The sequence below is a fragment of the Erithacus rubecula genome, assembly GCF_903797595.1.
Source record: "Erithacus rubecula genome assembly, chromosome: 17".
NCBI classification, from domain to species: Eukaryota; Metazoa; Chordata; class Aves; order Passeriformes; family Muscicapidae; genus Erithacus; species Erithacus rubecula.
Window position 1 is genome coordinate 1,865,536 of NC_136669.1, and position 27,359 is coordinate 1,892,894.

Below are 27,359 nucleotides of genomic sequence, written 5' to 3' on the forward strand. Positions count from 1 at the left end.
TCTTCTAGAGCTGCTCAAGAAACACATATCCATTCTTTCCTCAGATGGATTTAGATGTTTGAGATACAATTAAAATAAGGAAGGATTGTGTAGTGTGGAATTGCATGGACCAATAATCACAGATAAAAACTTTCTTCATTGTTTGGTGTCTAAGGTCTGGTCTGACGTGGTGTCACTGAGCAGGAATGTGGTAACTGCAGTTGCCAGGTGTTTTCCGATTGTTCTCTTCCCTTCCCCTCTGAAGAATCGCGGTGGTGCAGCACAGAGTGAGTGAGACACCAGCCCCCTCCAGTGGAACTGCTGGGTTTTCCTGCTCGGCTCTGGCAGTGAAGGAATGATCCTGCTGCTGCCTGCTCTTGGCTCCACGTGTTGGGAAAGCTGCTTTATGTGTTTTGGAAGGCAGGGAGCAGCTGATGTTCTGATGTGGATCATGGTTTAGGAAAGCATCATTCTTTGTTTGTGCCCAGGTCCTATTTGGACACTCTGTGAATTCAGATTCATCATGCCCAGTATCTTCTAGAATATGAGTGTTTTTTTCCTCAAAGCTCAGACCTGTGCTATGGAAATCATAAGCACTAAGATATAAAATGTATGTTAAACTATTCATCTTGGATATACATGGAATCCATTAAAAAATTAGTTCAGTGTAGCTGAATAATCCAGCACTGTAGCTGGATAAACTGGAGTGTCTGTATTTAGTGAGGAAGAGCAGTAGTGAAGTATTTTTATTAAAAAATACTGATGTTGCTCCAACCGATTGTTTCCTTATTTATTAACATTAGAAACTTTCTTCTGGTGATGCCAAAGGCAACAGGCAAGCTCCTGACTTTATTTCACATACCTTGGAAACAAAAGCAGCTGCAGCACTTGTTGCAGGGGAACTGGTGATTAAGGTGATGGCTGTTACTATTGCCAGTGGGTTTTGATGTTGCTTGTTTGACTTTTAAGGAGGCTCAGGTAGGGAACAGCACCCCCAAGATTTCCCCTTGCAGTGGTGGAGAAGAGAAAGAAGAGACAACTTTTTTCAGGCAGGAGCATTGCAACTTGGCTTGATTTTTTTTTTTTTTTTTGTTTTTGTGGCCAGGTTATAGGCAGAGTTTGAGGACTAGGAGAGGCTTCAGTGTAGCTGTGCTTCATGTTAGAAGATGTTGGTGTGGATTTGTGGGGCTGGTGAGAACACAGGAGGTTCAGCTCCTCTCTCCCCCAGATCTAATTAGATTTAGTTGAATTGTAGGTATTGTGGTGCTGTGTTGCACTCACAGTAAATAATCTCTGAAACAGCACTGAAATACATAGAAATGAAATAAGAACAAAGCACTAAAACTTGACTGAATTAGTAGAATCAGATCAAATTCTGTTTTATTCTGATTAAAAAACCCAATTGTATATTCTTGCATATACAATCAAACCAATTCAAAAGCCAGTCCTTTTTATTGTGAAGAATATTTTGCCTCTCAGAGGAGCCATATTTAGAAGTCATTCCCTTGACTGAGACAGTAGAGATCTGCACAGCTACACCCAAACTAAACAGGGTTACTTTCCAAAGTGTGCTACAGAAACACTGAAATTGTCACCTGGGAAACAGCCCTGAATGTTCTCTCCTGGATTTGATCAGGGTGTTGAAATCTGCTCTGAGGAATCTTGGCCACTGTTGATACTTGAAGGCCTTGAAATCTGTAATGTAATTCTTTCACAGGGGTTCTGTATTTCTTGTACTTTCACACAGAGTCAGTTGCAAGAACAACATAAACATAAGTTTGAAGTGAAAGAAAAACCTTCATTGCTTGATCTCTTTGTTCACAGAGTCTGAATTTAGTTTTTCACTAAGAAGCTTGAATTAAACAACTGGAAAACTTTCATTTCATTGCATTATAATGGGAAATTCTAAGGATATTTCATTATCTAAGGAAACAATATAAATTTAGGAAACTGGTATATTTTAATCCTAAAAGAAACTGTAATGACAATCTGAGTGTTTTCTATTTTTAGCAAAGTTTTTACAGAAAATGAATGAGTGAAGAATGGGAGAGGGCAACTACAGTTGAAAAAGACAACTGATAAAGTTTCTTCAGTGTTGAATGTTACTTTATCTTGACTGGGCAAAATAACTCTAAAATAACTGGAAAAGAAATGACTGAACTTTGAGATGGTGATAGAAGTATATCTGCCAATTTTTATTCTGTGAAGAAGATTCATGATCTAGTGAGCAGAACTGAAATTACAGTCAAAATTGGGGACTTTTAGTCTTTCTTGGAAGTAGATGAGGGATGTTTTGATAGCATCATAAAGCCTAATGAGTAATTTCAAGCAAGTTATGAACTCAGTTCTGATCTCAGCTCTTCAGTTCAGTCGGGATATTTTGCTTGTTTTTCAGGAGAGCTCTGTGAACAGGTAAATATTTTCACTTTAACACAGCAGTGACTGTTTTTTTCTTTTTTCTTTGCAGTGATTCTATTCTGTATGGCAGCCCTAATATTTCCAATAGGATTTTACATCAATGAAGTTGGAGGTCAACCATATAAATTACCCAATAACACAGTGGTTGGGTCTTCATATGTACTGTTTGTCTTATCCATTTTCTTTACAATAGTGGGACTTCTATTTGCTGGCAAAGTTTGTTTACCTGGCTGATGAATGTCTGGACTGCAGGACTTTATTTTGGAAAAGAGCAAGACATCAGAATTGCATTCTCAGGAGGATGCCTAAATCATATTATCAAAGACTGAGTGAAAAGAGGAATGCTTTGACTTGTTCTCACTATGCACTTTGGATGAAAAAAAGGAGAGCCTTTCCCATAACCAAATACAGAGCACGCTGACTGATGTCCTGAGCACGTTCCATGCAGTCAGGTCTGCACTGTGATAGGAACTAGTGAAGAATGCTTTACACTGAGAAGCAGAACACCCCACCTTACTGGACTGTTCCTGTTTTTAACAATTTGGAAGTCAAAGTATTTATGAACTTTGTGGTGGACCAGAGGGTTGCAGAGGAATTCAAGTGAGGCTGGCCTCGCTGTGTAGGAGATGAGTTTTACATCTTCCTTCTGATGAGCAAAGCCTTTGGCACCAATGTGGATCAATCCTGCATTACTGCACCAAGAAGCCAATAGATCAAACATGTTCTCTCAATGTATGTAACAGCAGAAACACATTCATCCCCTGCTCCCCCATAAGCTCTAGGAAAGACTAAGGAACATTTTAGAGGGGGATTCGTCCTTATATTTATATAAATATATATATAAATATATATATATTTTGCTGATGCAGTATACAGTGTGTGTGTATGTGTGTGTGTGTGTATATACACATATGTATATATATATATATGTATATACACACAAATGATTCCTGGAAAAGAACTCAGAATGCTTTGCTAGCAAAACACTGTGGTGTGCAAAACTAGAACTCAATAGAAAAAAAGCCATTTTTCTGAAGGCCACATAGCTGAGAGTCTTCAGTTTACCTCATTCTTTGTAGCAGCCCTTGATTTTAACAGTTTTTTGTAATAGGTACAAACGATCCCATGCCTTTCTAGGTGCAATTTTAAGTTAAGCTAAAATTCTTTTTATGGTAATTTATTTGTATATGAGGGTAGAAGGTGAGATCATGTCATACCTTAAAATCCTAATTTTGGGAAACTTACACTCTTTACATTATTAGCAACTGTTGTACAGAAAATCTCTTTTTCTACTGCATTGTTGCATTAACATTCATACATGTTCAAGCACAGCATTTTACCATAGGTAAGCATTTCTCCAGCACATAAAAAAATGCAATGTTTAAAGTAATGCAAACACTATCCCACTGCAAAGATGGATGAACTTATTTTCAGCTGAGTATTAATTCATCTTTGCCAAAAAAAGGAGCAATATAATTGTTAAAAATGTATGCCTTGTTTACTAAAGTTGTTATTTTAAATGTAGATTTAATGGCTACCCAAATTAGGAGTAAATATTCCTCACTAAAAATAGTTTTATTTTTTAACACAAGGATAAATCATTGAATCCACAGACATCTTAATTCACTACTAGGTTGGTGTTCCAGGGAAGTTGCCTGCACTATCAGTATTTGTTTTCCAGTTAATACATAGTTTACCTGAGATTCATTCTGAAAATAAACTATTGTCTGTTTTGAGCACTGTTTCATTGAGCTTACCAGAGGAACTGCATTAATGAACAGACAGCCATTTCAGGATGAGATTTATGTTAAACTAAAATCAGTTTCTAAAATAACCACTTAGCAGGTAAACTGGAGTGTTTAAAAATAACACAGTTTGCACAATTATTTTAAACTCTGTGCCATTCAGACCATAGTGGGTCCCTGCCTTTCTCCATCTCCTCCCTCTCCCCCTCCAAAGGTATTTTAATACAAAAAGGTTATTTGTTGATGTATATTTTCTTTTTGAAATTTTTGACTAATCTTTCCACTGGAATGTTTTCTAAGTAATTTTTTTTTTCCAGTCAGCTCATTCACAGGTAGAATGGAGTGTTTATGGATCACTAAGTTTTTCCAAAGTATACTAATCTGTAAATTCAGCCAAGCACTTACTTGGAAATCATGGTTTAAGTAAAATTTGCTTCCTAATTTAAGATTCATCTTAATCCATGCCCATGTGCATGGGCAGTCTGAGGCCCTGGTGATAGAGGTGGAGGTAAAAGGCAGGTTCAGCTGCTTGTTTTGTGTCAAAATTTTGGTGTTATCACTATTGTCCTAAGATGAAGTATTCACTAAAACTTGGATTATAAATTATGTTTTCAGAAATGTTACACTTGTAAATAGTTCAAGGTTTTTGTAACTGGAACACAGCTGGGGGGTAGGGAGAGTTTCTCAGCTGCTAAGATTTTCTTCCCTTCCTGCCCCTTCAACTTACTTATTTCAGTTATTGTAACATCATGTGGATTTAGGCTTTGATGAAATGGATCATAATGATAATTAAAAACAAACAAAACAAAAACTCTTGCCTTGGAGCTTATCCAGACTGTGGTTGGCTGACTGGAAATTGATCTGATCTGCCAGTGCTATTGCCATGAATTATTAAATGTTAGCAAAGGTTTTACAAATAGATTTATTAAATATTTGAGCATTTCAAGTCCAGAAATAGATGTGGCCAGGTGCATTTAAAAAAACCCAAGCCAGTAATTAAAGAGACAGCTGTCAACAGTTGCTTTTAATAAGGTCACTAAGTACTATACAGTACAGTATTAATTTATAGCAGAAAATCATATCTTGTAAACTGTATATAAAACACTGTTTTATGGTGCAATCATTTGTCAAACTTATGTCTGTTACTTTTGTTTTAAAGTTGTGTGCATTCTTTTCATACCTAAGAGCATCACTGTAAAATCTGCTGAAGACTATTTATAGGTTTTATTTGCACAAGGTTTTGTTTTGAACTACAGAAAGTTCGTATTGAACATGCCTAAACAGCTGTAGACTTTTTCAGTTCATGAGAAGCAAATGTTTCCATATGAATCTTCTCCAAAGGTAATCCCATAATTGTGTTGAGTGTTTACATAAACTTTTCTGATTCTGCCAGCCATTATTTTTTAACTTTTTAAAGGACAGCTCATTTCATACACGACTAGATAATTCCATTTATTCTTTTGCTTTTAAATCCTCCCAAAAGTTTGATGCCCTATCATAATGTAATTTGTGCACGCTTTGTCATTCATTCGGCTAACAAAATGTAAGAGTGGAAACTGACAATACTTTCAGAGGGGAAAAAAACGAATAAATTTATCTGTATAAATCCTAAGATTGAGCTGAGCTGAAGCAGTTCGGCTCAGCCTGGGGAGGGTGTGCCGCACTCCGAGCCCTGGGCGCTGCTGCCGTCCCTGTTGCCAGCTTTGTTTAACCACTCCAGAGCACGGCTGTCGGTTCCTGTCCGCCCCGGCACACACACACACACGGGAAAATGGAAGCTGTCCTTTAAAACCTTTGTGAAGGATGAACATAATGAAGGAAATGGTGTCTGCAGGCGGGCTGTCCTGCCGCGCCCGCCGCCTGCGCCCCCCCGGCCTTTACTGAGGGTTGTTTTCTATTGGTTAGAGCATTTTTTCAATTAATGATTTCCGAACAAATGTTAATACAAACTGTATAAAATGAACATAATTTTCTTCACTTGTATTTTTGTTATTGAGCAAGTTTATCAAAATAAATTGTCTACTAAAGCGACTGACTCCGGCTGAATTGACTGAAACCGACCCTGCCCTGCCCTCAGGTGTCTCCCCTCAGGTATCCCCTCGCGCCTGGCGGGGCCCCTCAGGAGTGTCCCCTCAGGTGTGTCCCCTCAGGTGTGTCCCCTCAGGAGTCTCTTCAGGTGTGTCCCCTCAGGTGTCCCCCCTCAGGAGTCTCCCCTCAGGTGTGTCCCCTCAGGAGTCTCTTCAGGTGTGTCCCCTCAGGTGTGTCCCCTCAGGTGTGTCCCCTCAGGAGTCTCTCTTCAGGTGTCTCCCCTCAGGTGTGTCCCCTCAGGAGTCTCTCTTCAGGTGTCTCCCCTCAGATGTCCCCCCTCAGGAGTCTCCCCTCAGGTCTCTCCCCTCACGCCCGCTGCCGCCCCTCGCCTCTCGCCCCCGGCGCCCTCAGGCGGCGGCAAGCGGCGTCCCGGCCCCGTCTCCACCGGCAACGCCGAAACAGCGGCCGAGGAGCGCTGGGCCGTCCCGGTCCCGCTGGAGGGAAGGGAAGGGAAGGGTCGGTCGGTGGGGGCAGTGCCCGAGGTGCTGAGGGGGCTTGTGGAGCCGCTGGCGCGGTGCCCGTAGAGCCTTTCCCCCGTCAGGTGAGTGCCAGGGACGGGAGCGGGCCGGAGCAGCCGAGGGGTCTCTCCCCGGCACGGACCCGCCGGGCTCTTCCCGTGAGGTGAGGAGGGTCTGGGGGACGGGGAGGGCTGTGCTGGCACCGCTGTGGCCTCGGGCCGGGGGGAGGCGGTGGAGCCCAGCCAAGAAAAAGCGGATTTAATGGTTTTTGCCTGGCTCGTAGCGGCTCAGCCCGAGGGCAGCTCGCCCGCCGCCGCTCGGGCATTGCTGCGCTTCATCTCTTGATGCTTGAGCTCTCAGCCCGTCTCCCAGCAGTGTGCGCATATAATTGACCGCATAAAATCCCTTAACAAGCAGCTCCTGCAAAATAACTCCTAAATGTCTTTTCTATAAATGGATAACTGTAACTTCTCTTTATTTTTTAGTTTGCTGTTGTCATTTATCATTTAAATTGCTGACGATATTAATACCCTTCTAATAGTGTTTATTCCTGAGGATTTTAACTTCTTTTGCTCTAATGCTGTCTTTTTACTTTTATTTTTAACAAGACTAAGTCTATTCATGTAATGGATACACACATCAGGAAAATGATGTGGTTGCTGGACAATGATCAATATTTGGAAAAAACTGGGTGAGGAAACTTACTAAACATAGTTGAAACTTCATATGTAGACAGAAAATAAATTGTAGTTTATATAAAGTGTATACTATATCCTTTCAAGACATCATATGCTTAAACAACTGTCAAAGTACAGAACAATTCCTACAGAAGAAACTTGAATGACTTTATGACAATATGATGGGTAATGAATTGCTCTCATAAAATTATTGTCTTGTAGGGTGACAAAATTCCAAATGCAGGGTGATCATCTACCAGATTCTGCTGTGCCTCATGTAGGACCAGATAATGGATTGCTGGGAACACATAGCAGCAGGACACAAGATGTGCTGGTAGGTGAATTTTCCTCCAAAAAGAAGCAACTAGTACAGTAATACATACTCACTATAAATTCATAAATAAACTGATAGGCAGCTAATGTGATCCTTACATATATTTGCATAGTTTGATAGATGTGATCACTCATGTTGTGAAGCTGCATGTAGTTTCTCCTCAGAGTTGAATCTGAGAACAAATTGGGCAAAACAATAAATGAGATCAACTGTTGCAGAAGTCAAGATATATCAGTTCAAACTCTGAGTTGTGTTTGGGAGATGCTTATTTTTATTCTTCTCTGGTAAATCACTGGGGTATTAATTTTAATTTTTTTACTGCACTCTCCTGTTTCTTGTCTTCATTCCTTTGCTCTAAATGAAGTTCTCTTTCTCCTTCCTTTAGCTCACAGTCTGATATTGTGAAAGCTTCTTTTCCTTTGTATCCCACATTCAAAAGAGTATTTTAGTACATAAAATTACATTCTTGGACATGCACTGCCTAGCATCAACTCTCCTTAGGACTTACATTTTGTCCCATTTAAACAGCATGCTTAATTTCTCATACTGCATGTAATTTTTTCTCACTTTCATATCTTTGATATGTGAACTTTAAATATTCTCTATTGAACATCCATGGTAAGAGCAAATTAAGAAAAAAACTCATTAAAGGAGACATTTTGCTAAATATTCTCCAAAATGCATGAGGAGAACATTGTCCTGTGATGGTAATGGGTAACTAAGGAGCACTAGCCTAACCCTATGCACAATCACACAAATGAAGTTCCAACTGTTATACAAGTCTGGGAGGAATTTTTTGTTTGCAAAATAGTTTGTTCTGTGTCACAACCACTGCAAGTATTTGTGTGATGTGGACAAGTCTGGTGTGAAAGGGGAGCTCAAAGCTCACATTGGGTATCCTTGTGTACCTGCTCATCTGACCTGAGACATTCCAGACAGGAGGCAGAGTAGTCATTTGTGAATAAAATTTCTAATTATTTTTCCCTTTGTTCTTCCTGTTCTTCCTTTTTTTTTTTTCTGTCTTCCAACCTCATAGTTACTAAGGACTGTGTAGACTACCTATGGAGCAGAAGTCACTCTTCTATAGATATAGAAAATTCTATACCCACAGTAAGAGCCCATTTTTAGGAGGACCAATGATAGCTGTTTTCAATGTATTTCGCTTGTTGGAATCCCAGAACTTTAGTTTTAATTATCTTCACCAGGATTTTATGATGGATATTTTAAACTGAGTGTAAAAATAAATTATATTAAAACTTGCAAGAGCTCTTCTTGAAATCCACTCTAGGTTTCCACAGCATTTGGAAATCCAGAACCTTCCAGCTTCTTCCCAGAGCCTCCAAAGCACAAAGGACCATTAGTTATTCAAACACCAGGCACCCTGGCCAAAACCTCAGCAGACTGGCTAAAGACATATGGATTGAAAGGTAGCACAGAAAGAAAAGCTCAACAGATAGGAAATATGAATTAAAGACAGAGTATGTGTTTTATTGAATGTAGTTTTTTTTCTTCCTATAGCTAAAAAATTAGACCTTTATCAAGTTCTGGCTCCCAATGCCTTCTCTCCTGTGGAAGATTTTGTACCTATTCTTAAAAAAACAGTATCATCAACTCTGCATGAGGCAAGTGATGAGAAACTTCTTTTTCCTGGGTTTGTGGGGTTTTCTCTTTCTGTTGCTACATTTAAATCAGTACTTTATAAATTAGCTGAAATTGTACTGAATTTTGAAATTTGAGTCATAGATTCAACTCAAATAGTCTTAATGGCACTCTTAAGAATGTCTCAGGAAGAAATTCCATGTTAGTTTGTCTTATGTTGAGTTCTGTGAACAGCTATTTATCTTTCTAGAAAGTGATGATGCAGTTTGAGTGGTATGATGGAACTGTGAAAAATATCCATGTTGACCTGCCAGTATTGTACAACTATCAGGTGAGTTGTCCATCATGATATGGCCTTGCCAGGGCTAGACTACCATCTAATTATTCCTCATTAATTGTCACTTTAGCTAAATACTGCAGGGATTCATGTGCACACAGCTGTCCATCTAAGTCTGCAGCCACTGGAATTCTTACAGGCAGTCGTGACTCTTGAGGATTTCCTCCTAGATCAGTTTTAATGAAGGAGAAGCTGTCTGGGGATGTTTGCAACCAGGGTTTCCCTTACTGTGATCTGTCAGTCCTTTCTGCTTCACTGGCAGGCCTGACCAAGGGCTGTGAGAATATTTACAGGGCAAATAATTCATTAAAGTGAGAGGGATGTGAAGTCTGTGGAGCTCTACAACCAGACCAAAAGGAGAGTGTGAAGTGGCTGAAATGAAAAGCAGCTTCTGTCTCTCCTTGCTCATTGGTAGTTGCTTGTGTTTTGTGCTCCCAAAGTATGCTAAATTATAGTTTTATTTCTGAGTTCAGTGCTCTTTTCTAGCTTGATATGCCCTCATATAATACCTACATATACTTGGAAATGTCATGGTGTGTAATTTGGATAAATTACCTTAATATCAAATTGATACTGTTAAAGAATTACATGTGTTTGAGAATATTGTGTTTATGTTAGATTATGTTCTAATGAACGCTGCCTACTGAAGAAAGGGTAAGCTTGCAAAAACTGTATTTTAAAGCTCTTTTTATTATTTTCTTGATATGCCTGAACACCATTTTGGAACATGGTGACAAGAGGAAAAGTGAAGTGGAGATACAGACCTTTAGATTCTTTGTTGCTTTTTATCACAATATGGTTTTTTTTTCTTGAACTGTGTTCTCATATCTGTACTAAGAATGAAATGTCACTATCAAAATTAATTAAAATGCTTTTTTTCATTACTATGCTGTTAATGTTATTTCTGTATTAAGCATTTGACAATAAAAGATTTGAACTTTTTATTTTTAACATAAATTTTCTTTAATTATGCATAGAAACTCCTTGCTAAAATGGTAAGAGTCTATGAGAAACGAATTGACTGGCTGTCTGTGGCTAGCAGAAGAATATGGGGAAGTGTTTGTGAAAGAAGGTATTGTATTTGCTTTGGGGTTTTTTTTGTGAGGTTTCAAGTCTTAATGTGTTTGAGAACAGTGTTTATTTACATCTTGTCTGGGGCCTTACTCAACCTCAGTTGCACATTTGCTCTTTTTCCTGTTGACAAACCTTGACTATGGAGTTTCAGGCAAAAGGAAGGTAGCTGAGGCTACCCAGTACTATAGATTTTTTTTGCTCATTGATTAAGGACTGAGTTGGCCCATCTGGCCACTGTGTTGTGCTGGGAACTCAGATGCCACTGACTGTCCATCACATCTGTGGGTCTTTTCAAAACTGCTGCTCTCAAGTTATTCCCTGTCCATTCAATGTGATCATCCTGCATTGTCTCTGCAAGCAAGACTTAAATCTGAGCATGCTGAGCAGCTCTAAATAGGTAACATGCTCAATAACATCAGGCAGTCCATACCTGAGCAACCACTCTGGCACTGATGAGCTGAGAGGAAGTTTAACTCTTTGTCTTTGGAGTAATATTCCATATGTTCTTGGAGTGTTGGCTGGGAAAGGACAGTGAGCAATCCAACAACTCTCCTTGCAGGCAAACATCCACACATTCCAGGAGGGTTTTAGATACTCAGGTACTGAGAAGGAGAAGGAGCCATTATGGCACTACAAGTTCCCAGTACCCTGATTGTTTCCTAGTTTAGGAAAGATAGAAGTTTCCATTACTGTTCCTATTTTTATTTTTTAAGTCACCTAATGTTTTGCAGAATTTTTTTAAAAATATAGATTCGGTGTTTATACATTTTGATACATAGGTAGAAGATACTTTCCCAGACAAGTTAGAGTGCACTGAAGATAAACATACATAATTAAATGAGACTTTTTTTTCTCTTTTTTTAATGAATAGCTTTTTTTTTTTTATAGGGTGGTTATACTTGTTGATCTATCAATGACAAACTCCACCTACATCTCTCATATCCAACATTCTTTGCGACTTTTACTTGAGGAACAAATGTCAGATAAGGATCACTTCAATATTATAGTGTAAGTAACTATGGAAGAGTCTTTTAAAATAAATGTAATGCATTGCAATGAAAGAAGTATGCTGAAAGACTGTAGTTACTAATAAGCATATTTTAGTATTTGATGGTTTTTAGTGAAGCACTGATTGATCCTTATTGGGTGAGTGCATGAATCAGATGTATGGAGACCAAATGAGTAATTAAAAATCACTGGTTTGGGTGAGGGTCACTGGAACTGATTGCATCACACCTGTAACAAATACTCATCCTGCTGTATTGTTCATAACAGTATTAATTCACCTGTCAGAAACTTAGCAGAAGAGGATTTTAATGACTCAGGTACCATAACTGAGGGCACCCTTTAAATTTCCCAGTAACCCAAATACTGTTTAATATACTGTGGTGTTAAAATTCTGTACTCAGCACTGGCAGGCAGAAATTTGTGGCACAGCTGCTGAGCAGCTGCTGGGCTGCAGGTTTCTGGCAGGTAAAAGTAGGAGCCAGAAGCTCATGGAGTTCCTAACATGGTGTGAGAACAGAGCCCTTATCTCACAAGAGAGCTACTGGCAGCAGCTGAGGGTGGGAGTTCCTTTTTCACAATCCTTCCACTGACCTTTTCCCAGCTCATATAGGATCCTATTCAGGAAAGAAAATCAAACAAACCTTGGGTGATGGATAAATGGGGATCATTAAATGCTTTGAAATAGAAAATGATTAGCATTGGGCAGTTTTATGTCTGTAATACCCCAAATGAGATTTTCTTCTTTGGTGAATTTATTTTATCTCTTTGTTGTTCTAAACCATAATCTGAAAATTAATTGCTGTTATCTTTTTGTGAAAGATTTGGGAGTGACATTGTCCCTTGGCAGCAGGAACTGGTTCCTCCCCATCCAGAAAACTTAGAAAAGGCTTGGAGGTAGGGTCAAATAATTATCCCATGTATGTGAATTTCACAAAGAAAAATTGCAGACTAAATACAAACTAAAGTACTATAAGTTTATCATGTTATAAAAAGAAGCTGCCATGTTCCACACTGATTGTTCATAGTGGTTTCTTGTGAAAACAGTGTTTTAAAACTTAATAAGCTTGGTGGCTTTGTATTTCATATGTATATAAAGTATAATATGTACACAGATACAAAAGTGTCTGTGTAAGGAATGAACAGGTTACATGAAGAATTGAAAACTGCTTCAGATACAACTGGAATGTCAGAGCTAAGCAACAGAATCTTTCCCACATGCTTTGGAAAAAATCCCAGGTTTCTGTTTGTGGAGTCACACCTTCTGTGTTCTCATTATACCTCTGGTTTCATTTCTGTTTCTGTAAGTTCTACTATGTTAATATTTTTCCACATAAAATTAGGAGAGAGTTCTTTCCTCTTTATGCTTTGTATCTTACTTTAAAAACTAGTTTGCCATGCTGACAATACAGAAACCAAAACAAATAATTTGTTATATAACCTGGTTTTGCTCTGTTATTTTCAAAAATTTTAGACTCCAGTGCAGTGTTATTTAAGATACTTAGTTCTCTTTATTGCATTGAGCAGAAACAAGCTCTTGTTTCTTCTTTCTTTGGACTGTAAATGTCTTGGTTTAGGTGGGTGTTGAGCTTGGAGTGCAAGGGCAGTAGGAATTTCATGAGTGCACTCAGAAGAGCTGTGGAAGTTGACTTCAGAGACAAAGGTAAACACAAATCCCAGGGACTCTACCTGCTGACCACTGGAATACCTGATCAGGAAACAGTGAGTGTCTTCATAGGCAACTTTTCTCTAAGTTCCTATCCAAATTAATACCAACTTTATTTTTCTCTTTTTTTCCCCCTTATGGCCAGTCATCACAGTTCATTGGCAGAATATTCCTCCTTTACATACCTAAGGTAGCACAACTGTCAGGATCCCAAACTTCCATTTCTTCAATTGTAAATCATGTGTTGGAGGTAGCAATTATTAATTATGTCTGAATTTTAGAAAATTCAATACATGCTTTTAGGATTATTTTCCCACTCCAGCTCTGGACATCATTTCACTTCAGATTTCTGAATTTGAACAAGCTGATTTTTTTTTTAATTTATCATTTCTGTCCAACTCATGGGAACAAAGACACAAAGAATTTTCCAGTGGGACTCCATAGCACTCTGTGTAGACACAGCTCCTGTTTTTATCTCACTAATCCCTTGCTTGAATCCATGTTTGTGGTGAATGTGCTCCATGGCCATTAAGCTGCACGCACAACCTCGAGTTTCTACATCTGTGCAGTGAGGTATCTCCTGCTTTTGTTACCAAACCTTTAGAAATTCTGGGCAGACCTAAGAAATCATTAAAGCCCATATGGCTGACAAGAAAATGAGGGACAAAGGGAGTTTCATCCCTGCTTTGCTTCAGTGCACAGCTGAACTGATGTCCACAATCTCTGTCTTTGGTTCCCAAATTACCCAGTTTGGTACCCAAATTACTGCAGCTGTTGCTGTAGAGCTGCTGCCCCTGTGAGCAGCAGCAGTGACCACAGCTGTGGATCTGCATGGACTGAGGAGCTCTTGGCTGCTCAGGGTGGTTCCTGTGCTGACCTGCTCCAGCTGGGAGGATCTGTTCCTCCCTCAGCATCCAGTGGAGTGGGCAGAAGCTTGTCTGAGGTGGAGGCTGAACCCCTGATGTTTCTCTTTCCTGTCTTACAGCACACAATCAGTGCTTATGTGGCTGAGGCTTGCACAGGTTTTGATCTGCAGCTGCATGTGTGTCTGTTCAGTGGGACAGGGGGCACTGACTCCCCTGGCATTGTTCCACCCCGCTATGCCAGCCCAGCAGAAACTGCCAGTGCTCTCAAAGGCATTGTGCAGGCAGCTGGTGGGAGATTTCACTGGTTTGGAGAAGCAGGTATGAACAGAGGAAAGCCAGCACATACTTCTTTTTCATTATTGAAATAATATGCATTAATGCTTTTTTACTCCCAAACCAAGTCATTTATTTTTTTTTAAGATATGCTGATGCTGTACTAGCACTGAGATATAAACACAGGTCATTGTTTTATTGAGACTTTCAGTCATATTTCAGAATATTATATATAATGCAGCCTTAATGAAGGAATTTGTTTTTCAATTCACTGTTTTCTGTTAGCCTTTTTTAAAGATGCTTTAAAATATAGTTACTGATATGTCCAGATGATCAGGCTTTCAGGAAAAACAGGTTTTTTTGATTCTCTGCTTTGATATTTAGCATGTTGTACAAATTGTTGTATGTTTTGAAAAATGCTTATTTTGTACACTTAAAAAAGTGCTAATTAGCATCCATTTGATTATCAGGTATTTTTGAAAGTGATGATATTACCAGTATTATATCTGAAATAGAAAAAGCAAAGAGCTACTCCCAAAAGGTATGAATTACATATTTCTTTCTTAAAAAAATTCAAGAGTGTTAGTTCAGCTTACAAGTCAGATTGAACAAAACTCTTTTATGATGGGCAGGAATGTTCTAGAGTGTGAGAGTAGTGACCACAGAATAAATAAGGACTAGAAAGCAGTTGCACAATAACACTGCAATGACTGGTGTTGGAGTAGCCATGATTCCATACCAAATACAAGTTTACAGTTCAAGTGATTCTCCTTTTTGTTGCCAATCCTGGGATGAATTCCTTTCAAGTAAATTAATTCTTCATTAAAATTCTTCATATAAACTTACCTGCTTATAAGTCCCATTGTAGAGAGGGTTTGTCATTAGCACAATGGCTTTGTCAATCCTGAAAGAGTTATTTTCTCAAGACTGTATCTCACCATATTCCATCCACATGACTTTTTTCCAAAGATATCAAACAGAATAACTGAGACAATATACTGCCTGGCAGTGTGGTGGCTGTTTCCTCTAAAAGTGTGAATAGAAAGAGATCTGCAGCAAGAGCCTTGTCCAGAGGGCTGAGTACCCTGTTGAATGCAGGTCTGAGTCACTGAAGGTGGACTTTATTAAAAGAAGAGCTGGTAGTGATTCAATGACACCTTAAAATACATTGTTAGCATTTAGCAGTTGCATATACTTGGTTCAACATCTTCCAATTTGTCCCAGCCTTGGTCTGTATCACTGCTGCCTTTTGGTTTAATCAGTTTGCCCTGAGCAGGGTTTCCATGCAGAGTGTTTGACCAAGCACAGCATAAAAGGGTTTCTGTTCAGTTAGAGCTGTTAAGTCTGGTCAGATAGAAATACAAAATATCTGTCTTTGAAATGTCATTTCCCTAAATTCCATGTATATGAAATATGAAGCAATATGAAATATGAATAAATATTAAATGTGGATTTCCATTTCAGTGTGCATTCCTAGTGGAGTCCTTAAAGCAACGCTCAGTCCATCAGTGTGTGAAACCCCTCACACCAGGAGGACACTCAAATGTGCTTATGAGGAACAAGGGGGAGAAAAAGCAGAAGGTGTCATCTCCCAAACCCACAGCTGTGAGTCTGGCTAGAATGGTTTGAAATGGTCCCATTTTTAATATGTTCTTTGTTAATTAAAGATCCTGCTTAGCAATTGGATGTTCCTCTTGGTGAGAGAAGTGCTCAGCTGAAAATTTGAAGAAATAAGAGTAGCACTGTGATAGTACTTTGAAACTATGTTTGCATTCAAAATGCTACATATACCAAAAAGTGCATCATACTAAGCAATTAATTATAATGGAACTACACTGTAGTGTCAAAAGGTGTCTAAAGAATCCTTCCTCTCACCTTAAAAAATAATGTTTAATCAGAGCAAAGGCAAAGCAGAAATGTGCTTTACCAAATTACATCCATTTTGCAAGTCTTTCCAGAAGGTACTGAATATTATGATGTTCTGCTCATTTACAGATGAGGCAGCTGCAGCTCAGTAGCACATCTTTAGCCTCACAGAGAACCCAGCATAAAACAAGAACAGGATTCAGGATTTGTTTTCCTGCCTGCTGTTCTTATTTCCATGGAGCTGCACTACTGAATCCCTTGGGATTTTGCTAGTGTTTGTTCATTTTGACTGTTCATACATTTGTTTTGAGTAGGTGTGCACATCTGTAATATGCATAAAGGGCCAGTGCTTGCTGGAACTCTCAGTTCTCATCTTTGAATTTGGAATGGCAATGTAGGTGTGGGAATGTAGGAAATGGGAATGTAGGTGTGGGAATGTTGCAAAGGTTTCATAGGTCTTCCAGGCTGTTTTATCAAAAGTGACATGTTCTCAACATCTCTTCACAAATGCAGGAGAAACTAATTACTCAGAGATGACAATGCAGCACAGTTTTGCAAGGATTCAGCTTTTAGAAAATGAGTATGGGCTTGTTTGTAGATGTTTGGTGATATTTATAGTAGAGCTGTATATTAAATTAGATGTCAGTTGCTTGAAGGCTCAATGTCACAAGTCTTATCCTACAGCAGGGTTAAACAGGGGTTTCTGTTGTTCAGCAGACTGCTCAACCCCAAGAGGAATAAACCAAACCCAAAGGAGAAATTATTGGTGTCAATAGTAGATTTTCAATAGTTGGTAAAATGCTGAGGAAGATACTCAGTACTGTATTCTATAAAGCAAGGCTATTACCATACTAGACTGCTCCTTCAGGTGGCAAAAATGGTCCAAACTTCTCTCCCTGTAAATGTTAGTCTTCAGGTTTATGGTAGCAAATGATATTGGCAAGCTAATTAAAATACAGCAATCAGTTACTTAACCCAGCAAGAAACTGCAAATTAATGTGTTGTCATGGCAGTCTGTGGATTTGTCAAAGCCAGAGTAAAGCAGGAATTCAAGAATAAAGAAACATAGTTCCAGGTTAGAATCATGCAGTTAGGATTCAGCTGAAACACATTTTACTTTTTTTTTGTTTTTTGTGTTATTAAAGGTACTGAAGGATATTAAAGACAACCATGGTGCAGAGAGAAATCCTCCTGTAAGAGCAGTGGCATGGCGTCCTCCTAGTGCCAGAGCAGGAATTCCAGCAGGTCTGTAGAGATTAGGGGATTGTTTGTCTTCAGTGGCCTTTGGGTTTTGCTTAAAAAAGAGTATTTAAATTAAGATTTTAGAAACACCTGAAATTGTCATCTTTAATCAGATTTATAGGAACCATCATGTTTTGGAATTCCTTTGGGATGAGAAATTGATCTCATTTGCTTCTACACTGTGCAAGGAAGGAGCTCTGCACAGCTGTGCAATGATTTCCAGGTCCTGGGATTGCATACCTGCCCTTTATCAGGAAATGTCAAATGTGTCTGATGGAAAGTAGAACCCCATTGTGCTCCATACCTGAAGCCATAAGGCTCAGCAGTTCAGACATTTATTATGATATTAGTTCAATGTATACATTACCATGAAATCTATTAGATCCCATTTTAATTTACATGCTGCTCCACTTGATTTATTTATGATCTAGTAATGAAGAAGTTAAACACCAATCTCAGGTTGTCTGAAGTGCTAACTCTTCCAACTGCTCCTGGTGTATGAAAAGCTCTTAAACTTCCAGTTCCTGATGATCTCTTAGAGTTCAATTAACTTTCCTCCATTAAAAAAAAATCCTGTGTTTTTTCTTTGTATCATCTCTAACATTTGCAATTTTTTTTTTCTTTACATTAAATTTGAGTCTTCAAATCTACTGATGTTGATATGTAGCAGTGTTTACAAATCTGGATTCATATTTGTAAACTGAGATGTTCTGTACCAAGTTAACTCATTTCTCCAACAAATATTAATCTTGTTCAAACCCCGATTTTTTTTCAAAATAACACCTGTGACATTCTTCCTGATGGTAATTTCTATATTTGTAAAGGTTTCATTTCTATGAAAGCCTCTCAAGTAGTGCTGTAATATGATTTTTCTTAATCAGTGTAAAAAAAAATTGAGTATTTATAACTGTAGTAATAGAAATATATGAAGAGAAGAACAGGATTGAGCTCTCATGTAAGAGTTTTATCCAGCTGAGCTAAATTAATGAGGTTTTTTATCTAAAATTTACTTGTAGCACAAACTGTAAAAGAATGGCCTCAAACTGAGAAAAAAGGAAAGCACAAACCCAGGAAGCAGGCAGAGCTTTCTATGTCTGTATTTTACATTGAAGAAGGAAGAAATGTGGGTATGTGTTATCAGGATGGGTGAATCCCTTTTCTTATCAGCACTTGTATAATAAAAGTGTCAGGATGATAAGTCACTGATAACCAGTGTGCTTTGAAAAGTGAGTGGGAGAGACTTTCACTGACAAATAGTGGTAAAGATGTTTAGTTTGGGTGCAGGTGGGTGGCACTTTTTGCCTGTTTTTTAATTGGGTTTTTCTTTTGTAAAGTCCCTTGGGATCTTTTGGTCAAAGGTGCTCCAAAAGAAAAGCACTGTGAAGATGGTTTAGTTGATTACAGAAGATTTGGTTCAGAGTTTTTTTGAAGGTGACAATTTTTTTAAATAAGTGATTTTTTAGGTACTTTGTTCATTTCTTAAATAGGTACAATATATCAGAGGTGCCCAAAGGCAGTGTGTGTAAGAAAATCTGTTTGCTCTGTCACATTGCCAGAGGAAGAGGAAATCTGTTCAAGCAAAGAGGTATTTTTCTCCTCACTAATAAATTGCCATTTTGGAATTATCCATCTGAATTACTGTAAATGCTCATTGTGATTCTGTACAATGTAATTACTTAAACTGTTCCAATATTTGCCAACAATCAATTGCTCTATTTGTTTGTCTTACAAGTGGCTGACCAAGTACAGTATTAAAAAGCTTAAACTGGATTTGCCCAGACTGATGCTTGCTTGTACCCACCAGAAGAAAATTGTGGAGTGTCTGCACAAGAAAATACCAGCAAAATACTGTTCTATCTTCCCCAGTGCAGAAATCAATGTAGGTTTTTGCAGATGTGAGGTACCTGCATTATTGAAAGGCTTTGTATTTGTTCAGTGAATGTTGATTGATGTTCTCTCCATTCTTCCCTGTTCTTTCTAAATCATACTTCCACTAGCAAGCTAGAGAAGATCTTTTATTCACCACAAAAACCATTTAGCATGTTTGAAATCCAAACTGTGTGTTCTTTAGAATATGTAGCACCTCCTCTGCTCATACAGTATGAAGTAAAACTTTCCAAAATCATGTTTGAGTTGAAACTGGGAAAATTTTGGATCTTGATTCAGTTTGTGTAATGATGGGAGAGAAGCACAGAAAGTTAAGAGCAAGCAACAGTCACAGGATTGTTCTTACCATATTTCATAGATGTAAAGACAAAAATCTCCCTGATGTCCAATGCCAACATTGCATATATAGCAGCTGAGCTCAGATTTCCTGAAGTAAGATGCTCTTGTACAAACTGAATTTTTCCAGGGGGTTGTGAAACATCTGCAGTTTCACCCTAAGGAACTGGAAAGCTACAGAGAGCAGCTGGAGAATGTTCTGCAGCGTTACCTCCAGAGAGTGCAGTGGCTGCTCTCAGGTACCTGTGACACCCTGGCTTTCTGTACCTCAATGTACAAAAACATTCTTGTCTGATATTTCTGACAGAATAAATAAAAATCTCCAGAGTGAATTAGGAATTAACCTCCAAAGGGAATAAGGATTCTGTGTCTTGCAATTCTTTGAAAGTTTAAAACTTATTATTGTGAATGCAAGAGAATTCAGCATCTGTGCAGCTGATAAACATCTCAGTTGCTAACAAATCATTCAGTTTTGGTCTTTGTGTGTTTGTGAATACAGAGCAGAAGCTTTCTATCAACAGGATATATACAGTAACATATACAAGCAAAATCAGCTTTTCTGCATGTTTTGCTAAGAACAAGCCCTGCTTGGAAGTTCAGCATCACTACTGGTGAAGACTCTTGATCTCTCTGCTCATAAAAAGCTTTTTAGGAAACAGTTTAATTTTTTGCTGGTTTGTAAAGGAGCTACAAATTATTTAATGCAAGTTGCTACAATCAGCTAGTAATTAATGCTTGATATTGCTAGTTTTGAAATGGTCAAAGATTTTTCTATTGTTAACCTTTTAACTACCTAATTGCCACATAGATTAGACTTAATTATGTAGAAATGTGCCCAGAATTGCCTCTAAAGACTGAAAATTTACATTATGCTCAATAAAATAAGGCTATGTAATAACTCTTAATTAGTTTTAATGTTCTGGCCCAGGAAGTAGAAGATTGTTTGGTACCATTTTAGAAGCCAATGTCTGTGTTTTGATTGATACATCTGGTTCCATGGGCCCATATTTGCCATCTGTCACAAAAGAACTTACCTCCCTTATCTGGGAACAGCTGAGAAAAAATGAAGTCAGGTATGGTGAATTGCTGATAAAAACTGAAATCTGCACTCATTATTATGTAATCACATTGCTTCTTAATTACAGTAGTAACATAATTTGAGTAATTACTGCATGTTAGAGTATAATGTGCATGTGACAAGAACTGCTTTTTCTGTTGCTTTTACCAGTCTTAGGTTCTAAACTCTCTAAGATCTGAGCCTCTGCTGCAGGCTGGTGTTGTTTATCCTTTTAGGCTCAGCATAGATTTTCTCTTTATGCAAAGTAAGAGATGTTTTTTGACTCTTCCAAGGTTGAACATTTTAATGCAACATGAGGCTTTTTGTTAGAGTTTGGTTTGGTTTTTTTACTGTTGTGTTTGGTTTTTTTAAATTTTTTATTTATTTACTAATTTCAAAACTGGCTTATCCAAAATGACTCATGGTATTGGTTCAATTTTGTGGGTCCTCTTTCTCCTCAGGTTTAACCTGCTGAGATTTGCAGAAAATACAGAGAGTTGGAGAGAGTTTCTTGTAGAGGCAACTGATGAAAGCTGCCATGCTGCTGTGCAGTGGGCTGCCACATGCCATGCTCATGGGAACTCCTGCATCCTTGCAGCTTTACAGGTTGGTGTGCACAGCTTGGAGAACACATCCTGTCTTGTGGTGGTCAAACAATTCCACCTGACTGGTGACATTCTGGGAAAATTATTATGTTAAATTGTACAACATCTTTACATGCACGTCACTTAACAGTTTAGAAATGAAGTCACTGTATCTGGCCCCAGGGCTAATAGTCAAATTCATTGATCATATTAAGGTGGTTTTTTTTAAGAAAAGTCAAATATCAATAGTTTTGTTAATATTTGTGTTCAAAGAATACTGGAGGGGGAAAATAGCCAGTTGCTCAAACTGTTTATGTACAACTGTGGCTGTGATATGTTGCTCTGACCCAAACAGGATTTTAAATAAGCAGTGTCTGTTGGAATCTCATGGGTTTTAAGTACAATCAGTAAAAGGGGAAGAAATTTTTCTCCTATAAAAATTCTCAGTGTAGATACTAGTAATAATAACTTAAACAGAACTTGAAATTCTACAAGATTTAAAATCTGAATCAAAAAATAAATGTTGCCTTTAATGACTGATTCTTCTTCCAGACATCCTTGCACAATTTCTATATAAATGTTATGGCATTCATCATGAATGACAATCTCTATATAAATGTTATGGCATTCATCATGAATTGAAGTCCAGTAGAGCTGCAAGGCATGTGTGTAGTACAATGAATCAACTTCTGTAGCAAATTTTCACAATATTCATTCAAGTCCTAGTGAGCCTGATTTTCAGACATTAAAAAACTTTAACTCCCCTAAAATATGATGTCAAAATCTTTGTTAGTAAATCTCCAAAACCAGTTCATTTTCTTATTTTGATGAGTCAGTTTTTGGTAATGCCCTGCTTATAAATATGTTGTCTTATGCTACAAATTATCTACCTAAATTTTCAAATTTATATCCTTGATCTCCTTCCCTAATGAGTGAAAATGAAAAGGCAAAACTAAGTTGTTTAATGATGTGACAAATACAAAACTACCTTAATCATTGGAATGGTGTTTTTGTTCTGAAGTATAACCTTTCATATAAATGTACAAATTATTTAAGCATATTTTCTGCTTTCCAGAAGGCTCTCAGTTTCCAAGGTGTAGAGGCACTGTATCTATTGACTGATGGAAAACCAGACACCAGCTGCAGTCTGATTTTGAAAGAAATTGAAAGATTGAGAAAGAAACAAGATATTAAAATCCACACCATTTGTTTTAGCTGTGCAGACAGGTATATGATACTTTTGCAAGAGCAAAAAAACCCCAAAATCTTTTAAAATGACTATTTCATTGTCAGAACTCTGTGCCACCAAGGTGGCAATGGGGAAAGTTGTTGTGACACAGGGAATTACCACACAGCCAACATTTCATACAGACATTTATAATCATATCCTCCAATCCATTTGGTTTGATGTCATATTTTTTTTTGAGGAGTTCTGAGAAATTCTTTTGCTGTTGCTTTTGGAAAATAATTTTCACAAGTACCTTTCTACTCTGTGCTAACAGAGGAGCTGTTGAATTCCTGAAGAAACTTGCTTCCCAAACAGGAGGGCGCTTCCACTGCAGCTCTGCAGGTGAAGATGGACAATTAGCAGCACACAGAATATTGACAGAGGGCCTGGATGATGAAGATGTATGTTAAATAAATCAGTTGGTTTTGTTTCATTGCAATTTAGTTCTTCATCAGTAGAGAAACTTCATTTAAAAAAGTAAAACAATGAGAAAAAAGAATACAGAACTTCTAAGGTATTTAATATTGAAATCAGAAAGAGAAATCTTGGTGTGTGTTTTTGCCTTGGTGCTAACTGCCTTGGTGAGGTGCCCAAGCCCATGAATCAATACTCAGTGCAAAGAGAAAGAGAAGTAAAAAATACATCATATGTCTGCATGTGATTTTTAAGCTAACTTCAGCTTTAACTATCTTCTTATCTTTGCCATCTTGTGTTTCATTTAATTGTAAAATCCTTACGTGCTGCTTAGCAAATGAGATCTCAGGCAGAAAAAACAGCAGAAAAATGTTACTGAACAGAACCCTGTTCAATCTAGGCTTGCTCTGCTCTCCCCTTGTGAGACCAAGAACTCTGCAAGAAGGGAAAGTTAGAGCTTAGGATCAGTTAATTCACTTGGTGAAACAGAAAATAATAAATATGTGCAAGTTAAACATTTCAACTATGTTTTCAGAATCCAGTTTTCCCTTACTTTGAAGGAGATGATTTAAAGAAACTTACTCAAGAAGTAGCAAAAGCTAGAAGTTTCTTAAAGCAGGCAAAATCTTTGAGGTGAGTATTTTATAAAGAATCTTTGTATTTATTATTTCATGGAATGAAGACAACAATATTTGACTCCCAGTGTCTGTTATATTTAAAAAAATAGACCTGGAGAATAATTTAGGAGTGAAGGATAGTTAAATTGTATTGATCTTTATGTTTCTTCATTGTTATCCTACCTAACTGCCAGTCCAGAACCAGAAAGCACCAATTCAATAGGAATAGCAGGCAAAAGTACCTGCAAAGAGTTTTCAAATGCATTTATAGCTCCTCAGTGAAAAGTCACCCAAGGACAGGGCTAAACAGGTGTTCTGTACCTCTGTGAAAAACTGCTGTAATTCTTTGGGGCTTGTTTTTCTTTCAAACAGGTTATTGCTTGAAAATTGGAACAGAAACCAAAAAGACAACTGTGTTTTTCAAAAAAGTGTTCAGGTAAACAGTCACCACATTTACATCACAGTTTATGTATAGTTCATGTATTTCAGTAGAAAGGTAATATTTTATTAACTGTATTCATTTCTAGAAGAGACTTTTTTCCAAAGCTGGAAACATTTGTAGTGATTTTAGTTGTTAGCTGAGAATAGTCCTCATTAAAAACCCATATGACCAAATAACAGCTAAAAAAGAACTGTTTGGGGTGAAAAGAGCAAGGCAGATGTGTATTTGTAGGTATTAATGATCTAGCAAGCAGTTAAGCACATTAAAAGGTTAGAACCAGATGTAATGGCTGTAATAATAATTGCTGCATGGGCTGCATGATTCATCTGTTAAATGAGCAAGGCTGACTGAAAAAAAGACCCCACTAATAGCAAAGACATCCTCAGAAACATGGGATGACTGAAAAAAGACCCCACTAATAGCAAAGACATCCTCAGAAACATGGGATGACTGAAAAAAGACCCCACTAATAGCAAAGACATCCTCAGAAACATGGGATGACTGAAAAAAGACCCCACTAATAGCAAAGACTTCCTCAGAAACAAGGGACTGTCATTGCAGAGGCAGCTGAGCAAACTGAACCTCTCACAGAGCCAACCTGCTGCTTTAAACTGGCAAAGTAAAAACACAGGAAAAGAGAAATTGCTGGGTGGAAATATTTTCTCAGGCTTAAACAAGACAGAAGGATTTGTCACAGAGCTGTGTGAGGAAAAACAATGGATGCACAGACAACTGCAGAGTTGGACTAGAGAGCACTGGCCTGCTAAGATATTCATCAGGAAATTGGGTAAGGCAGATACACAGCAAGACAGGGTTTTTTAAAATCCTTATTTCTGTAGATGTGGTTTATATTTTCAAAAATATTGCTCAGTCATTCAAATAGGAGTTAAAAAAATCCAATCCAACCTGCTGGTTAAGAATGCCTGGTTCATAGAGAGTGGAAAGTGGAGCCTGGTGTGCAGGAGTGTGTGTCAGAGTATGTCTGAGTCTGCACAATCCAGCATTTAAGGGCTCATCACTCAAGAGAGGTGCTTGGAGAGGGAGCAGATACAAAACTACCCTGGAGGAGCAAGGGAGTTGCTGCAGGCAGGCAGAGATAAAGGCTGGTGTTCCACAAGTGTCTCTGTATCCCAGTGTTCCAAGGAAATCTGTGTTGCTGGTGAAGTGGCTAGGAAGGCATTTCTGTTAAAATCTCCAGAAAGTGAATAGCACTGTAGTCCATGAAACATGTAAGGAAACTTGATTATTTTCAGTTGTATTGGTTTTCCATGACTGTTTTGTCAATGGTGACACTGAGCCCATGCATTTTCTATATTTTGAGTTGTATTTTAAAAAGTATTCATATGTTTCACTTGTAGGATTAAATTTTAGATGAAGAAAAGATGCTGAAGAGTTTGGAATCATACCATCATAACCTGCATCTTTTCAAAGTGTGCTCACACCTTCCAGCTTCAAGCAGATTTATTTTCTTTGTTGTCACAGCTGCTGGCAAGACAAGAAGTTGCAGATGATAAGTGCTGCACTGACTCCACTTGCAGAATTTTGCAAAGTAAATCAAGCCCTGAACTCTACAAAGTTTAAATATAATAAACTTCATAAATATGATAAAGAGGATAGTTTTCAATATAGCTTATACAAATTTTAAAAGTGTATGTGTCAGTAATTGTACAGGGTCACAACTTTTGTTTCTCTTTTACTGCATCATATTAATCATTTCTTTAATTAGTTGCTGGTATGTCTAAATTGCCTTTTTTATCTGTTGGTTTGAGAATTCTTTACAGGTGCTTATTATCCCTGACAGATGAGACAGCTGTGATGTTAGGAAGATAATTCTTTATGCCAGTTTTGCATAGAAAGTTCAATAAATAACCTTAGTACAGAAAGCAAAGCTTGTAATTCATGTTTTTGCACAGAGATGTTTTGCTAATAATTATTTTTCGTGCTGGCAGTAAGGAAAGATGTAGAGATGATGATTCAGAAATGATAAAACATGCAAGAAAGTAATGCTGATGTAGCCTGGTTGTGTTTGTGTAACCAGGCACTGCCTATTGCTGAGCAATTCTGTTCTTACATATTTCCTGTCTAGAAAGATTAAAAATATGTTTGCCACTATCAGTTGATTTGTGAAATATACTTGATTTTTACTGATTTCTTTAATGACAACTCACTAGTATTTTTTAGATGTTCACTGTTATCTTTTACAAGAAATTCATCTCAGGTGTTTAATATATGTAATATAATAAAAATAGATTCATACTTCAAAATTAAGATACTTGATCTGCATTTATTCAGGAGCTATTTGCATCCTGAGTGCCACTGGATAAGCTGTGATGGGGGATTGTCTCTTCTGTCCCTTTATCTCTTTTCTCTCTATAAAGAATTAAAAATTACTTCTATTATGAATGTATCTATTTAGTGTTGTATGCTTTGAACAGGGTGACTCTTGCCTTCCATGTTAGTGCCAGCCTTTACTAGAATGCTGCAGTTAAACTGGTGCTTTGTGCTGTGATTTTATTTGAGGATGTGTGTAACTGCTGAAATGATTTGATATGAAAATGTTAATTGTAAATTAATAGGATTAGTTACATTTCTGTTTGGGGTATAGGTGATAATCACTGATAAAATGAGGATTTGTACTAACAGAAATGTTAAAACTGTAAATCCAGGTAGAAAGGATGACTTTCTGTATTGCCAAAAAACAGTTTCTTATTTGTTCCTTGGAGGATTTAAGAAATGTCACAGTACTGTAGCACAGATTCTTATAGTCCTATAAAAGACTTTAAAAGAACTTAAAAAGAAACACACTTCTGCAGGTGTGTCAAAGGGTATCAGAGGCTTTTTGCAAAGATCATAATGAACATGCTGGATTTTGCAAATGTGGACAAGCATCATAATATTTCAGTCTGTTGTGTTAGACTGCAGTTGTCAAAGCTCTATTTAGAGCCTTTTCCCCCTGTACAATATTTGGTGTTCAGAGGTTTTACTCTACCAAACAATTGCATTACCCAGTGTCTCCATTGGCTGATTGTCAGTGGATCTGGAACCCAAAATTTGGGGCAGCCTACGTCAGTGCTCCTCACTGAGCTGTTTGTTTTGGCCTGGGCTGGGCCTTTGTTTCTGTGGTTTCTCTGTTTCTCCTGAGCATGACCTCACACTCCAGTAGGTGT

The 27,359-nt window shown here is 37.9% G+C and overlaps 2 protein-coding genes across 8 annotated transcripts in view; both read left to right on the forward strand.

Annotated features, from left to right (window-relative positions):
- The window catches only part of MOSMO (modulator of smoothened), a 29,067-nt gene extending 23,288 nt beyond the window's left edge, over positions 1 to 5,779 (forward strand). For both annotated transcript variants that reach the window (XM_079320682.1, XM_079320683.1), the window contains exon 3: positions 2,447 to 5,779. In XM_079320682.1, the coding sequence (XP_079176808.1) occupies positions 2,447 to 2,631 (185 nt within the window). In that variant the 3' untranslated portion in view covers positions 2,632 to 5,779. The remainder of the gene's footprint in view (positions 1 to 2,446) is intronic.
- Positions 5,780 to 6,742: 963 nt separating this feature from the next.
- VWA3A (von Willebrand factor A domain containing 3A) lies at positions 6,743 to 26,492 on the forward strand. Of its 6 annotated transcripts, none has more exons than XM_079320311.1 (25): positions 6,743 to 6,771; positions 7,297 to 7,379; positions 7,588 to 7,699; positions 8,988 to 9,126; positions 9,218 to 9,325; positions 9,553 to 9,629; positions 10,613 to 10,707; positions 11,598 to 11,717; positions 12,537 to 12,611; positions 13,292 to 13,436; positions 14,366 to 14,564; positions 14,990 to 15,060; positions 15,984 to 16,124; positions 17,531 to 17,630; positions 18,644 to 18,754; positions 19,115 to 19,212; positions 19,360 to 19,506; positions 19,981 to 20,089; positions 20,779 to 20,923; positions 21,369 to 21,513; positions 22,567 to 22,718; positions 22,994 to 23,120; positions 23,669 to 23,766; positions 24,123 to 24,186; positions 25,551 to 26,492. In XM_079320311.1, exons 2-25 carry the CDS (start codon positions 7,315 to 7,317, stop codon positions 25,554 to 25,556), a joined length of 2,649 nt encoding a protein of 882 aa, XP_079176437.1. In that variant the 5' UTR covers positions 6,743 to 6,771; positions 7,297 to 7,314; the 3' UTR covers positions 25,557 to 26,492. The 6 variants fall into 6 exon arrangements, 5 of the variants coding, with proteins under 5 accessions (XP_079176437.1, XP_079176438.1, XP_079176439.1 ...); XM_079320312.1 differs by having other exon boundaries at positions 22,570 to 22,718; XM_079320313.1 differs by lacking the exon at positions 24,123 to 24,186.
- The last annotated feature ends 867 nt before the right edge of the window (positions 26,493 to 27,359 follow it).